General features: G+C 38.2%; 1 protein-coding gene across 1 annotated transcript in view; it reads left to right on the top strand.

Annotated features, from left to right (window-relative positions):
* The window catches only part of Hmcn1 (hemicentin 1), a 424,838-nt gene that overhangs the window by 307,289 nt on the left and 102,879 nt on the right, over positions 1-14,670 (top strand). Inside the window, 8 exon segments of the mRNA XM_051147547.1 lie at positions 143-334; positions 1,113-1,286; positions 4,377-4,490; positions 5,643-5,788; positions 7,832-7,982; positions 9,554-9,748; positions 10,647-10,760; positions 14,072-14,259. Of these exon segments, the coding sequence (XP_051003504.1) occupies positions 143-334; positions 1,113-1,286; positions 4,377-4,490; positions 5,643-5,788; positions 7,832-7,982; positions 9,554-9,748; positions 10,647-10,760; positions 14,072-14,259 (1,274 nt within the window).

The raw sequence follows: 14,670 nt of genomic DNA, 5'->3' as shown, positions 1-14,670 counted from the left end.
CAGAAAGAATAGCCATTTCATTGTTTTAAAAGTGTGATATAGAAAAGAAAGCAAGTATGTGAAAATGCCATTTTTGGATATTGCCATTTATAGATGTGTGATATTGGGCTGCCCTAAAGAAATGTGACTTTTTCCTTAACAGGCAATCCTGTGCCACAGATCACATGGCACAAAGACGGACAGCTTCTCCAAGAAGATGACGTCCACCACATGATGTCTAATGGCCGTTTCCTTCAGATCACCAATGCTCAGGTGTCTCACACAGGACGATACACTTGTTTGGCCTCTAATACAGCTGGTGACAAAAGCAAAAGTTTCAGTCTCAATGTTTTTGGTAGGTATTTCATTGGAGATTGTGCACTTCTGGTCTCTGTGGCCTGGGTGGGATTAAACATTGCTATGTATTGATGCGTCGGCATTGGTCCTACTGCATCAAAGCTATATTTATGTGTCAAGAATATCACTGAAATGGATTCTAAGTTCCTACTCAGGTTTTCAAGTTTAATATATACCCTACCTAACATTTGATTATTGACATATAAAAAAATGCACTAAATCTGACTGATCTGTATGTGAATTTACAGATATTTGGAGTTTTTTCAATTATTTTCACAGACTACATAAATCCTCTCATACATACAAATACTCTTATACTCCCACATAGAGCAGGAACCACAAAAAAAGACTGTAGTCTAAATGGACCACACGTATATATTTATATTTGCAAGAAGGGTCCAACAAAATGCCAGTTGATGTATAGGTTATCAAGTGAATTACATCAAGTAGTAGCATATAGAAATAATACATCATGTATAAGACAAAACATTTCTATAGGCAGAACCAATATAGCTTCATACAGAAAGATATATATGAATGAAAGCTCCTGAGTCATGCCTGGAAGATTTGTGATACACTTGCCACATGACGTTTCTATCTCTTTGGTGTCCTCCTCTACCCTATGACATTTTTCGCTTATTTTATGTAGAAAATACTGATTCTTTTGTAACTCTTAAAAACTTGGATTACCTAGATAAGTACAGTGGCAAGCTGGGAACACATATCTAGAAATTTTTCCAAGGATGATTCTTTAATAAAACTTCAACTCTTTTCAGTATCTCCTACAATTGCTGGTATAGACAGTGATGGCAGCCCAGAAGACGTCATTGTCATCCTTAACAGCCCCACTTCTTTAGTCTGTGAGGCATATTCCTATCCTCCAGCTACCATCACCTGGTTCAAGGATGGAGCGCCTTTAGAATCCAACCGAAATATTCGAATTCTCCCAGGTAACTAACTGACCTCAGAGAGCCAAGATGCATTTGGATCGTTTACTACTGTAGAAAAAAAATGGGTTATTTTTCATAAAAAGTGCCTGTGTTTTTGTTTTGGACAATCTATTTTACCTTACTATCTATGCTTTTTGCATATATTTTAAATTTTAAAATACCCAAATGAAAGACACAAAACAAACCCAAGTAAAGAAATGTCACAGTGTCATTAATTGCTAAAATATATTGTAATGTGGAATGTCACAGAGGATAGAAAGTCAATTTTGATTGAATTTAGCCTTGAAAGATTTAATATGTAGATTGAGTTTATTCTTCTTTAATACAATGTGTGTGAGAGGAGGCAAAGAAATAAAAACTATAATCATTGCCTGTAAGACATTTAATCTGATGTGGAAGAGAGATAATGAGAGAGACTATTTGTCAACATGAAGTTGAAAACAACTGTGCATCACAAATGAAGAAAGGGTTATGAAAAGGGGTGTAGTGACAAGTTTTATAAACATTCAGAAAACAAAGTGGCCATTTTAGACTTAAATGATCAGAAAAATGTCTTTTCCTTTTTTAATCTTTTAATGTTTTATTAATTTTTTACATATACATTTATATTATTACACATATATACAATAAACTACCGAGCAAGAAGAACCATGAGACAATCAGGAATTATATGTATGTTACATTCATAGTGTTTTTGCTGTTTGTATTTGGCAATCTTTTTTTAATATATTTTATTAATTTATTCATATTACATCTCAATTGTTATCCCATCCCTTGTATCCTCCCATTCCTCCCTCCCTCCCATTTTCCCCCTACTCCCCTCCCCTATGACTGTGACTGAAGGGGACCTCATCCCCCTGTATATGCTCATAGGGTATCAAGTCTCTTCTTGGTAGCCTGCTGTCCTTCCTCTGAGTGCTACCAGGCCTCCCCATCAAGGGGATGTGGTCAAATATGGGACAACACAGTTCGTGTGAAAGTCAGTCCCCACTCTCCACTCAACTGTGGAGAATGTCCTGTCCATTGGCTAGATCTGAGTAGGGGTTCGAAGTTTACTGCAATATAGTCCTTGGCTGCTGCCACAGTTTGAGCAGAACCCCTGGGCCCAGATCCACCCATCATAATGTTCTTCTTGTAGGTTTCTAGGACCTCTGGATCCTTCTATTTCCCCATTCTCCCATGCTTCTTTCACCTAGAGTCCCAATAGGATGTCCTCCCCTCTGTCCTACTTTGCTGGTAAGTGAAGACTTTCATGGGACCTGCCCCTTGGGCTAGTGTCCAGATATAAGTGAGTATATACCATTTGAGTCTTTCTGCTTCTGGGTTAACTCACTCATTATAATCATTTTTAGTTCAATCCATTTGTCCACAGATTTCAGGAATTCCTTGTTTTTAATAGCTGAGTAGTATTCCATAGTGTAAATGTACCACAGTTTCTTTATCCATTCTTCAACTGACGGACACTTAGGCTGTTTCCATGTTCTGGCTATTATGAATAAGGCTACTATGAATATGGTTGAGCATATGTCCTTATTGTATGCTGGAGCATCTTCTGGGTATACTCCAAGGAGTGGAATAACTGGGTCTTGAGGAAGCCTTATTCCCAGTTTTCTGAGATAGCAATATTTGGCAATCTTGAAGAAAACATCTTTCCTATCTTGGTGAGTCTAAAATTCTGAATGTAAATCAATATCTATCATACCTCATCATTATTAACTTAAAACATCTATCTAGACCTAAAAACACTTTAACCTCTAAACAACTAAGTTTAATTGTAAAACTTAACTATCTGGTCTTCAACAGAATCAGAGACTTGAGAAAGAAGAAAATTAATTACCTGAGTATACAGGGACAGAAACATATCTTTTCTGCCTCACCAGAATATAGGCCTGGTTTGACAGAAAGTAGTAGACTTTGGTTGACTGGTAGTAAGTTGGGAGCAGCTTTAGATCCATCAGGATGACTAGATGGCAAAAGACATCAAGTGGGATTGGCATGGACACATGTAGCCACCGTGTAAGGGAGGCATTGTGGAAAGAAAAAGCCAGGAAGGAAAGCTGAGTATTGTTTTGAAGCCTAGATTAATTTAACTTCAGACACTAAACAATTGAGAACTGTTGACGGGGTTTTTTTTTTAGGATTCACTTTATCTTTATTTATGTGTCTTGGAGGGCATGTATGTAGATGTATGTGGATGCTTATAGAAACTAGCAGAGGGCACTGGACACCTTAGAACTGAAGTTATAGGCAGTTGTGAGCCACCCAACATGGCTGCTGAGGATTGAACTCCTCAGGTCCTTTGGAAGAGCAGCAAGCACTCTTAACCACTGAGCCCTCTCCAGCCCCTGTTGACAGTTTTAGAGAGAAAGGTATCATATTCAAAACTATGTTTTGGCAAAATTGATTTTCTCTGTTAGGCCAGGTCAATGAGAGGAAGACAATAACAAAAGGTGGAGACTTTTTAATGAAAGGTATGAAATAGAGAAAGCTGAGCCTCTAACAATTGCTAATTGCTCATGACTAGGGGTGGGACTATCCTTGCAACTACCCCTCTATGCTGAAACTCGCCCTGGCTTGGGCCTGCATAGCTTTTGTTCCTAGTAAGTCAACACAGTTCAGTTGAAAGATCACACACCCAAAACTATTTCAGTTAGTACAATTTGGTCTTACATGTTTTTAGGGGCTTTGCTTCTTTTTTTAAGGGTGCAAAGTTGGGTGGAAAGAGTTGTGGAGGAGTTGAATATGACCAGAACTCGTATGAAACTGGAAATGCTCTAAGAAGTAATTGAAAAGTGTGAAATAAAATAAAGTTCTTATCTAGAGTGATGCACAGAGGCATGGAAGTGTCAGAGAGAGAAAATCTAAAAGTCAATGATGCCACACAGAGGGCATTGACAGATGGCCAGAGAGACCATCTCCGCTACTCCGTAGGTTCCATGTACATTGTAGCTTATTTTACAGCAAATACCTACCACTAAATTGTATTCATAAAAGGCAACATTTATAATAAGAACTAAGGTCCTAGTACTTTGTGGAGTCCCCACTTATACTATGATGTCAAAGATCCTTTGATGTTCCTTGATGTTTTAGGAGGCCGGACTCTGCAGATCCTAAATGCACAGGAAGACAATGCTGGAAGATACTCATGTGTGGCCACTAACGAGGCTGGGGAAATGATGAAGCACTATGAGGTGAAGGTCTACAGTAAGTTCCAAAAGAAAGATTTTTCTCACCGCTTCCTAAAGATTTCTAGTGTTTTCTATCTCATTTTTTTCATTATTTTTCCTAGTTGTTTATACTGATCATGAAAGACTTTTACTTATTTAGCTTCTTGCCTCATCAAGGACAGAGGATGCATTAACTATTAGGCCCATGGCCTCAGTTGCTCACAGATATGAAGAGCCAGGGCTGATGAGGTGGTCCAGTGACTAACATGGTTGCCATGCAAGCATGAGGCCCAGCTTAAAGAAGCCCAGAACCCATGGAAATGTCAAATGGGTGTGAAGACCCGCCTACTGGCCCACTGCCTGAGAGGCAGACAGGAGACACCCAGAAAAAGCAGGCTAGCTCCTCTAATCAGAACAGCAAGCTCTGGATGCAGCAAGACACCATGCATCAATTATCTAACATAGAGGGAACAGAAAAGACACCTGGCATTAACCTTGGACCTACAAATGCGTACACGTACACATGCTCCTACACACACACACACACACATACACACACACACACACCACCACCACCACCACCACCACATATACATATCCAGAAAACATTGTGAAGAGTCCACTGGATCCACTTATTTCCTACCCGTTAGAGTGCTGTTTACGTGCAGACGCTTACCGCAGAGCTCAAGATGAGATCAACAGTCGTTTTGAGTTACCACAATATGATCAGCCTATAAGTAAAAGGCAACACGCATACTGTCATTAGTAGGCGCCATTACCGATAGCCTTAAAGGTTTTAAGGTCTTTATTCCTATGTTATTGCTGTTATTTTATACTTTTCTGATAGTCATTTTTACTTTGACTTGGTGCTATAACGACCAATATACTGTATTTTATGGGTCACGGTTGGACTGTGTGAATTGGAACAGATGAAAATGTGAAGGGCATTGACTTCTCCAGCAGTTTTATAAGGATGAAGAGATAAAGATACTTTTTTCTCCACATTATACATCCGAAAGCTCCTGTTTCCTAGGATGCTAACTGAGGTTCTTCATGGAAGGCCTGTGAAGAAGTGTCCTCATCTGCTGGGGACCTTGTTAGTTGCTCCTCCTTGTTAATTGTTATTTCCATGGTAGACTATGTATTTTAAACAACCAGTGTTTGACTCTTTGATACTCATTTTCTGCAGTTCCACCTATAATCAAGAAAGGAGACCTTTTGGGACCAGGTCTTTCCCCTAAAGAGGTGAAGATTAGGGTGAATAGCAGCCTGACCCTGGAGTGTGAAGCTTATGCAATTCCTTCTGCCTCCCTTCGCTGGTACAAGGATGGACAGGCCAGTCACAACTACATTTCATTTGTTGATTATTTCTTTTTTATTATAATTGATTATTTCTTAAATATTAAAATACAAACTTAAAAAGAAACAGACAGAGGTGATTCAGAGATTTATCCCACAAACAGTGAAGACAGTAAAAGCAGTCATTCCATACTCCTCAAATCTGAAACTTCTTAAGTAAATGAAATGAAAAAATACCCATGTCCAATAACTGTGGTATTGTTCCCACAGTGGGAGGTTAGTAAGACTTGTTTTGTGTACATTAGCATTTGACTGAAAATCTGGCTACCCTCCCACTGGGGAATTAGAGAAATCGTGTCTTACCCAAATAAGTAAATTTAATAAAGAAGAAACCTATGAATGGTCCTAAAAATTATTCATAACTTTCCCTAAACATCATTAACTCTTTTACAAAAGATAACATTTCTGATATCATAAAATATGAGAAAATTAAAAGATATAAAGGCACACTATGATTACCCTAAGGCAGTGAGATCAAATCAAAACTCAATTTGAGAGTGAAAGGGCGGACATGGGAGGTATTGGAGGGAGAAATGGGAAAGGGAGAATTTATATAATTATATTTGAATTAGAATTGTTTTGAGAAAAATCATCTTTCACATTATAAACAAATTCAGATCCTTCTGTTTATGATAAAGTTTTCAGACCACACACCCTAGTCCTCACTCAATCCTGTTCCTGCTCACACGCTGGAAGGACACATGTGCTGGTGCTCGGGGCAAAAAGAGAATGTGTGGCTGTTGTTAACATGACTAAACACAGGTGTGAAACAGCCAAGCTGCTCTTTATCCTGTTTTACACATAATCAACCAAATGGTCAGTTAAGTTCCAGTTGTAGAAATTTAGGTCACAGTATGATGTAAGAGGCAAGAAAGATGTAGCTTCATGTTTTTCTTCCAGATCCCAGATGGATTCTGCTATATCAGCAGTAGGGGGGGGAAATATTTTCATGTAAAATAAGCACATATCATCTGGAAGCCATTGCTAAAAGGAAAATCAGAACTCCCAGCATGCTCTGCTTCTGTTGGCTTTTTGGAGTCTGTGCACACAGTGCAATGCATTATCAATTCTGTCAAACCTTTTTTTTTTTTTTTTTTTTTTTGCAAACAAATAACTTCCCTGTCCTTTGTAACTATATCAATAACTTTTTCTTAGTGTTCTATAAGCCTTTTCATCCCTTCTGTTACTATACTGAGAGAGAACCATACATGTAAAAACCAGGGAAGGACTAGAATTTACATAGAAACTAGACTGCTTTCAAAGTTGGTCACCATACATGTAGAAAACATTTTTGAGCGGCCTCAGAAGATCTGTCAGTAGGCTGCAGCAAGAACCATCCCCTTAGGACTGGAACCGTCTAGTAGGTTGAAATAAATAGATGCTGCCCTAGGTAAAACAGGAAATCAAGATACTGGGAGAGTGTAGCTTTGATTGATAGGAGACACTGAAATCACTAAGATTTATGAAGGACATATCTTTAGAAGGAACACCAGTGAATCAGGAATAAAATTTTCAAATAATGAAGGCTTACAATGCCCATTTCAACAAAGTGTCATAATATAGCACCCGCTTAAAACAGTTTATGTATGAAGTAAGGATGTTTCTGAATGAATGATAATAATTTTAGATGAAGTCTTATTGCGGTAATGTTCTCAGCTTTTAACAACGTTTTCTTTATTAGAGCTGTCTACAAAACTGTCAACAAGCCACACTTTTTAAATACTTGATAAGATTAGCTGGAGACACTTTTGTTTATATGGATAAGTGAACATCGTGCTACAAACATGTTTTCTGCTATAAAGAATATATAACTATAGCTCCAGCAATTTTCTGGATGATATGACCTATATTAGCTATAATTTTCAAGAGATAAAAAATTATATTACTTTGAAACCAATTTGCTATCTTAAATGTCTTACATATCTCCATTTATCAAAGAATAGTAATAGCAAATCATTTTCAAGGTGTCTCAGTTTTATTAGTATACTCAATGCTGACATTTTTATAATTGAATCACAGCCCCTTAAGTCAGATGATCATGTTAACATCGCTGCAAATGGACATACTCTTCAAATAAAGGAAGCTCAAATATCCGACACTGGACGATACACTTGTGTCGCATCGAACCTTGCAGGTGAAGATGAGTTGGATTTTGATGTGAATATCCAAGGTAATACTACTATGCTTGTTGCAGAACAATTCCCACATTAACAGAATATAATGGAAAAGAGATTTGACTTGGTTTATTTTTAAATCAATTTCTTTCCCTAAAATATATGTTCATTATGAAAATTTAAACAACAAATAGAAGAGAATAATATCATTTCCTTTTATAGATGTTTTTATTTTATGTATATGAGTCTATATGTATGCATGTATGTATCTATGTATGTAGACCACTTGTGTTCTGGTGCCCATGAAAGAGGGTGTTGAATTCCACAGAACTGGAATCCCAGAGGGTTGAAAGCCTCAATATGGTTCTGGGCACTAAACCTTGATCTCTTATAAGAACAAGTACTCTTGACTAGTGTGCCATCTTTCTAACCACCTTCATTCTTATTTTGTACATTTCCTTCTGGCATTTTAAGGAACGACTTCATTTACAAAATTCAATGACAGACCTCTCTTAAACCAGCATTGACCTAACACTATATTATGAAGGTTACATATTACATAACATTATTGCATAGAAGACGATAAAAGCAGTAATAATGGAATTCAAATTAGACACACTTTGAGAGGCATAAGTATACCTATGAACTTTGTGTCTTGGGAAAGTAACCAAAAATAGTTTCCATTTCCATTATTTTCTTTAAAAAATTAATACTTCTTGGAATTACTAAGAATAATACATGAGATAAGGCACCTAAGCTCTTCCTAAAGTGATTAAGGACTAATACCTGCTATTGTTCGTATTGTTTTTCTGGGTGTTTACCACCTTCCAGCAGGATTATTTTTGCCAGTGCTGGATATTGAATCTAGGACTTTATGCATGCTAAATACATTCCCTTTGAGCCATACTCCACCGTCCAACATAACTTTTAAGAACTTTGCTTATCTCATCAGTTGTATGCTCAAATATTATTTTAACTAAACTCCGACAGTTAAATATCCAGGTTGTCTTAAAGTTTTCATTATTTATACTAATACTATACTTAACATCTGGGTCCACAAAATTTTCACACATCTTTGATTTTTCATATGTGTCTAAAACTTGGAAATTCAGGTCAAACCTCAAGCCCCTTTGAAATCTTCGATAAAACTCATGCTTGCTATCAGAGAAGGGTGAGACAGTCCTAGTTTTGATAGCTTAGTCCCAATTGTTTATTTAGGTAATTTCTTTAGTAGAAGAAATAATTGATAGTGTTATCAAATGAGCCCATATTTTTTTTCGTATGTGCCTCAAAATTAGCTTCTCCTACAGCGATCACATTTCTTATCATATTCCTCCTTGAAAGGGTGCCCCACTGTTGCTCAATAGAAGAGCCTTTTTACGGGAACAGCTAAGACAAATGTGGTCTCTGAGCACCGTAGATCATCTTCTTCTACCCAAGAACCAGCTCTGACTGATGACTACTCTCTGTCTGGCTGTGGTTGGAAAGCATATAAGTACTTGAAAATATTTGGCATTGACTAACACAAAATCCCAATATCATTCATCAAGATATAGCCAAAATTATTGTCTGACATACCAGTTGTAACAGTCACGGTGTGAATAGATGTCATGCCTTCCCTCTACAGTCCCACCAAGTTTTCAGAAGCTTTGGGAAATAGGAAACATGCTGGATACTGGCAGGACTGGGGAAGCCAAAGATGTGATCATCAACAATCCCATTTCTCTGCACTGTGAGACCAACGCTGCTCCTCCCCCAACTCTGACATGGTACAAAGATGGCCGACCTCTGACCTCCAGCGACAGAGTATTGATTTTGCCAGGTAAACGCTGCCATGTAAAAGCATGAAGCTCTTCCTAGTGTTTAAATTTTTATTTTTCAGGCCAGTTCACTGTAATTCAACAGTTATTTGGGTTGCTGAATGATGTGGCTTCCATATACAGAAAAAGCTACCTTGAGGAATTGACAGTAGAAGACTTTTAGCTCACTTTCCAGATCTGTTCCATGGTCATTATCAATTCATGCAAGTTTTTGGACTTGCTCTTACCTCTCTTTCTGTATTGATGTCTTTCATCAGTTTGGTTTCTGTGCATCATTAATATAAATTCAAATGTATGTTTGAAAATAGTTATTATTCAATTAGTTGATTGCATTGGTTGCATTTTCATGAGCAATAGTTAGGACTTTTACTTTTAAGTATTTTAATCATCACCTGGTTTGTTAATGGAAAAGATGCTTAACTTCTTGGAACAATATTCTCAAGGTTTCAGTGTAATTATCACAAGTATTCAAATATCTGGGTTAGTTAAAACTCACACATTGTACTTTAGGGTCAATGCTGTGCATAATATATGCAAAGTTAACCCAAATTAACTAAAATAATATCTTTATAAAATAAAACAGTGAAAGCATCACCACACTGCAACATTCCACACAGGACACAGTGGAGCCACTGAGTAGCCTTCTACCCTCTAGGAAAATTGACACCAGCTATTTATTTCTCAAAAATTCTGACTTGTATTACAGTATTGGGTGACTTTATAGCAAGGCAATATTTGCTGTGAAAATGGATATTATCTAAGATTAAACTGAATGATTAAAGGAAGTGGGAACACTGGAAAAAATAAATATAAGTCATTAGTGGGGAAAGGTGTAGCCCTGTTCATGATCCATGCTCACCCTCATACTTGGAGAAGTGACATACCACGATATATTTTCAGGAGGGCGAGTGCTGCAGATTCCACGGGCTAAAGTAGAAGATGCTGGGAGGTACACATGCGTGGCTATGAATGAGGCTGGGGAAGACTCCCTGCAGTATGATGTCCGTGTGCTCTGTAAGTTTGCTTTCTTTTGTTGATTAAGCATTTTTCACTCCAAAATAGTTTTCAGTGACCACTGCTTGCAAGATGGTCCCCTAAGCCCTTTAGAAATTATAAACATAACAGAAATTGATAGTTCTTCCTAGGATTATCATCTTGTATGCAAACTGAGAGTCATCCATGTATCAGTCAGGACTCCTAAGATCTCAACTAACAAAACTGGAGAGCAGAAAGAATGAGGAAAGGAGGGAAGAAGGGATGGAGGGAGAGAGAGATGGAGGATGAAGGGATTATTGATCAGCAAACTTGCCAAGCCCTAGAGTAGAGTAATTTGCAATCACTGACTTCTGACTTCCATGGCTCAAAAGAGGTCAAAGCTATCCAGATGTTTCTCTTTACTTATTATTATTAATTATTGTTGTTGTTGTCATTATCAACAATGGTTCTTTTGGGTAGCAGGGTAGACCTTAGAAGTTCTAGATTTATTTCTTCCTTGTTTCACATTGAATGAAAAATTTCCTGACTAATATTTATAACTGAAGTCCTAGAATTGATTGTTCTTCTGCCCTGTGTGGATCACACAAGAATCTTTGAGTCTGCCACACACATCAAGACTTGTAGAGTTCTAATGATGAAATGTAATTCTAATACCTGCTGTTCAACAGGAATCAACCCCATTTGGTATATGAACATCAAGTGCAAAAACCATTATTTCTTTAAGATGAATGGAGTCATTAGAAGCAGGAGTAAATGCATTGGTGAAGGCTAAGCTAGTGATGTGGCCATGGCAGTATATAGGGATCAGTCAGTCTGTTCTGGGTTGCTTTCCATTGCTGTGATAAAACCAGGACCAAAGACTCTCTAGGGAGGAAAGGGTTCATTCATCTTACCTATCCCAACTCACAGTCCAATGAGGTAGGAGCCTGGAGGCAGGAACTGAAGCAGGAGCCTACCTTGTAAAAGCACTGCTTGCTGTATTGTACCCTTTGGTTTGCTCAGCCTGCTTTCTTGCACAACCCAGGGCAGCCTGGCTAGGGGTGACACCTCCCACAATAAGTTGAGTCTTTCATCATCAATCACTAATTTAAAAAAATGTCCCCACATACTTGCCTACTCTCCAAATTGGTGAAGTCTTAACTCCTCATTTAAAAATTCCCCTTCCCATCTCTGCCTCAGTTTTATGACATATTGACAAAAACTAGCCAACACACAATAAAAAAGGAAATGTTTTTTAATGCAAAAAATAAATGTTGAAGTGGTATGAGAGATTAGACAGACACTCTTTTCAGCGTATAACTGGGACTTTGATGCCAAGTGATTGGGAGAATGATAATAAGGTCAATAAAAGTAGAGCTCCTGGGAAAACAGGCAGGGTTAAAAGGAAGGAAGTCAGCTTTGTTTCCGGTGTGCTAAATCTGACATGATTCAAGAATGCCCATGTATAACGCTGGCTAGGCGCTTAAAAACAAGGAAGTGTCAAAAGGACAAAGAACTAAATCCAGACTCTGCATCCCACAGTTGACCCCAGACAAATGATACTCAAAGACAAGATTTCCAGCAGAAATAATGGTATACTTCTTGACCAAAGACTATCATAGGGAAACAGTTGGAGATAAGAGAAGGAAAACAGAATAGAAGGAGACAGTCAAGGAATATGGGAACCCAGTAAATTACTATAACCAGATTCCGGCTATTAGAAAAAGTTGTCAACTGCTTGGTTTTCAGTGCTGAACGTCCAAATGAGTTTCAGAGAATAAAAAGCCTTTATCTTTGAAACTTCAACTCTGTTGGTGAAGATCAACAGAACAGTTTAGGTTGTGTGATTCACTTCAAAGCCACAAAACACAGATAATTTTTGAGCATACATTAGACATGAGATGAGAGACACGAGTTAAAACAGAGCTAGCTGGCAAGAACAAATTTAAGAGATTTGAACTTACCCCATAGACCAAGGGCAGACACTGAATACAAAGAGATTCATTAAAGTGTCGAAAATGTGTGTAGAAAGCAGGGGTGGGAGAATTGATATTATATGGGCCAAGGGCATATATATCGAAATAATGGAGCAAGGAATTAAGAGAGCAATAAGCCATTGGGGGAGACAGAGAAAGAAAGGGGACATGGCAAAACCTATATTGAGCATATTTATCAATCTTGTTTCGTATGAGTGTAAAACGAGCAGGGCAGGCTTGAAAGGCCAGCCTGTGGCAAACAGGAAAAGGTCTGCAGTGGCTGCTGTGGGCATCTGACGGTTATAGTTGGAACCATTTGACTCAGTCATTGCTTTCATTATCACCTGGATGAGGCCTGGAAGCAGAGGTGTAAAGAAAAGTAGGAGGAATGGCCACCGAGCTCCCTGTGTCAGCCCATCACTTACGTGAACACTGTGAGGTGTGGGCTGGGGATGAAGAAAGTTAACCTGAAGAGAGGCTGATGGACAGCTTGTAGAGGGGCAAGCTGGAAGGGCTAGAGTTTTCTATGCAAATAGCAATCTGTAAAAGCGCCTCCCCCCCCCCAAAAAAGAGGTAGACATTAAATTTCAAATTGTATTTATTTGGCAGATATCTGTTGATTGCTCAGTGTGTGACAGGTCCTGTCCTGGGCACTGAGGATACAACATAGAAGACAGTCAAATGGTGTAACTTTAAGTGTGAATTATGTGTAAAATAACACTGAAGTTCCACCATGAACTTTGCAGCACTGAGAGTTTCAACTTAATTGTTGGAAAATCAAATACCATAAGGCTGAGTCTACACTAAATGTACACTGGTTGTTGAAATCCTGGTGTGTTTTAACAGAGTGCAGCAAAATTAATCAAGCTTTATAATCCTCTCTTACAAAAAAAAATTAATATCTGCTTTTACAAATGTTACCAACACAATCTCTTAATTTATTTAACCTTTCCAGATTCTATTCTACAGAAAACATGTGACTTTTCCTAACTTAAATGAGTATAGATTGTGGGAGGTGTTTTAAGAACTTCTCAGAATTTAACGTGCTGGAGGAACATCTGGAGAACTTTTTCAGCCATCCATTCCTTGCCCCTCCTCAGAGATGGCTCTGGAGGAGGTGAGGGAGAGGTTCTTCTTCATCAATATGAGTGCTAAGCAAGGTCCCGGGTGATACTGATGCCTGTTCAAGTAATGCTGATGCTGGGTGCTTAGAATAGCTCAGATGATTCCTTTACAAAGACTAATTCTGAACATCACAAACACACTCTAGAAGCTGACATTTATCCAGCTCATCCAGCTGACAAAGTGGGGTAGTATGCTTTCCTAAAGCCACTGTTGACCATCAGAATCCCTCTGTTGCAACCTTTTTCCTAGTGCCGCCATTTATCAAGGGAGCAAACAGTGATCACCCAGAAGAGGTCACCGTGCTGGTGAACAAGAGTGCACGGATGGAATGTCTGTCAAGTGGTAACCCAGCACCCAGGAATTCCTGGCAGAAGGATGGACAGCCCTTGTTAGAAGATGAACATCATAAGTTCCTATCTGATGGCAGGAGTCTTCAGGTAAAAGGGAAAGTCTAATTTTAAAACAGTGTTTTGCACAATGTAATAATTGTCTCCTAGACTGCTAAAACTATTAGTTTGTAAACAAATCTATTTAGACCATTAGCCATCAAAAGCAGACAAAAATTATCCTCCACTCTGTTCCTACAATTAGAAATGATCGCAATGACATTTTTGTGTAAGTTCTTCCAAAAATCTGTACATAGACACACATCTAACTTTAACAACATAATCTTGGATTTAAAAAAAAACCCTATTATTGCAATCTTTCCATTAAACGTATGTGATGATAACAATCTAAGTGGTAAAGGCTTCTTATAGATTAAACGCATCCTGTGTTGGCATAGGCAGTAGGAAGTCATAAGGTGAGCCACTTGCATTCGCCAGAAAGAATGCATCTTGTTTGTTCTA

Source organism: Acomys russatus, chromosome 6 (genome assembly GCF_903995435.1).
Source record: "Acomys russatus chromosome 6, mAcoRus1.1, whole genome shotgun sequence".
Lineage (NCBI taxonomy): Eukaryota > Metazoa > Chordata > Mammalia > Rodentia > Muridae > Acomys > Acomys russatus.
Note: the sequence above shows the minus strand (reverse complement) of the source record. Positions and strands in the feature narration are given on the sequence as shown.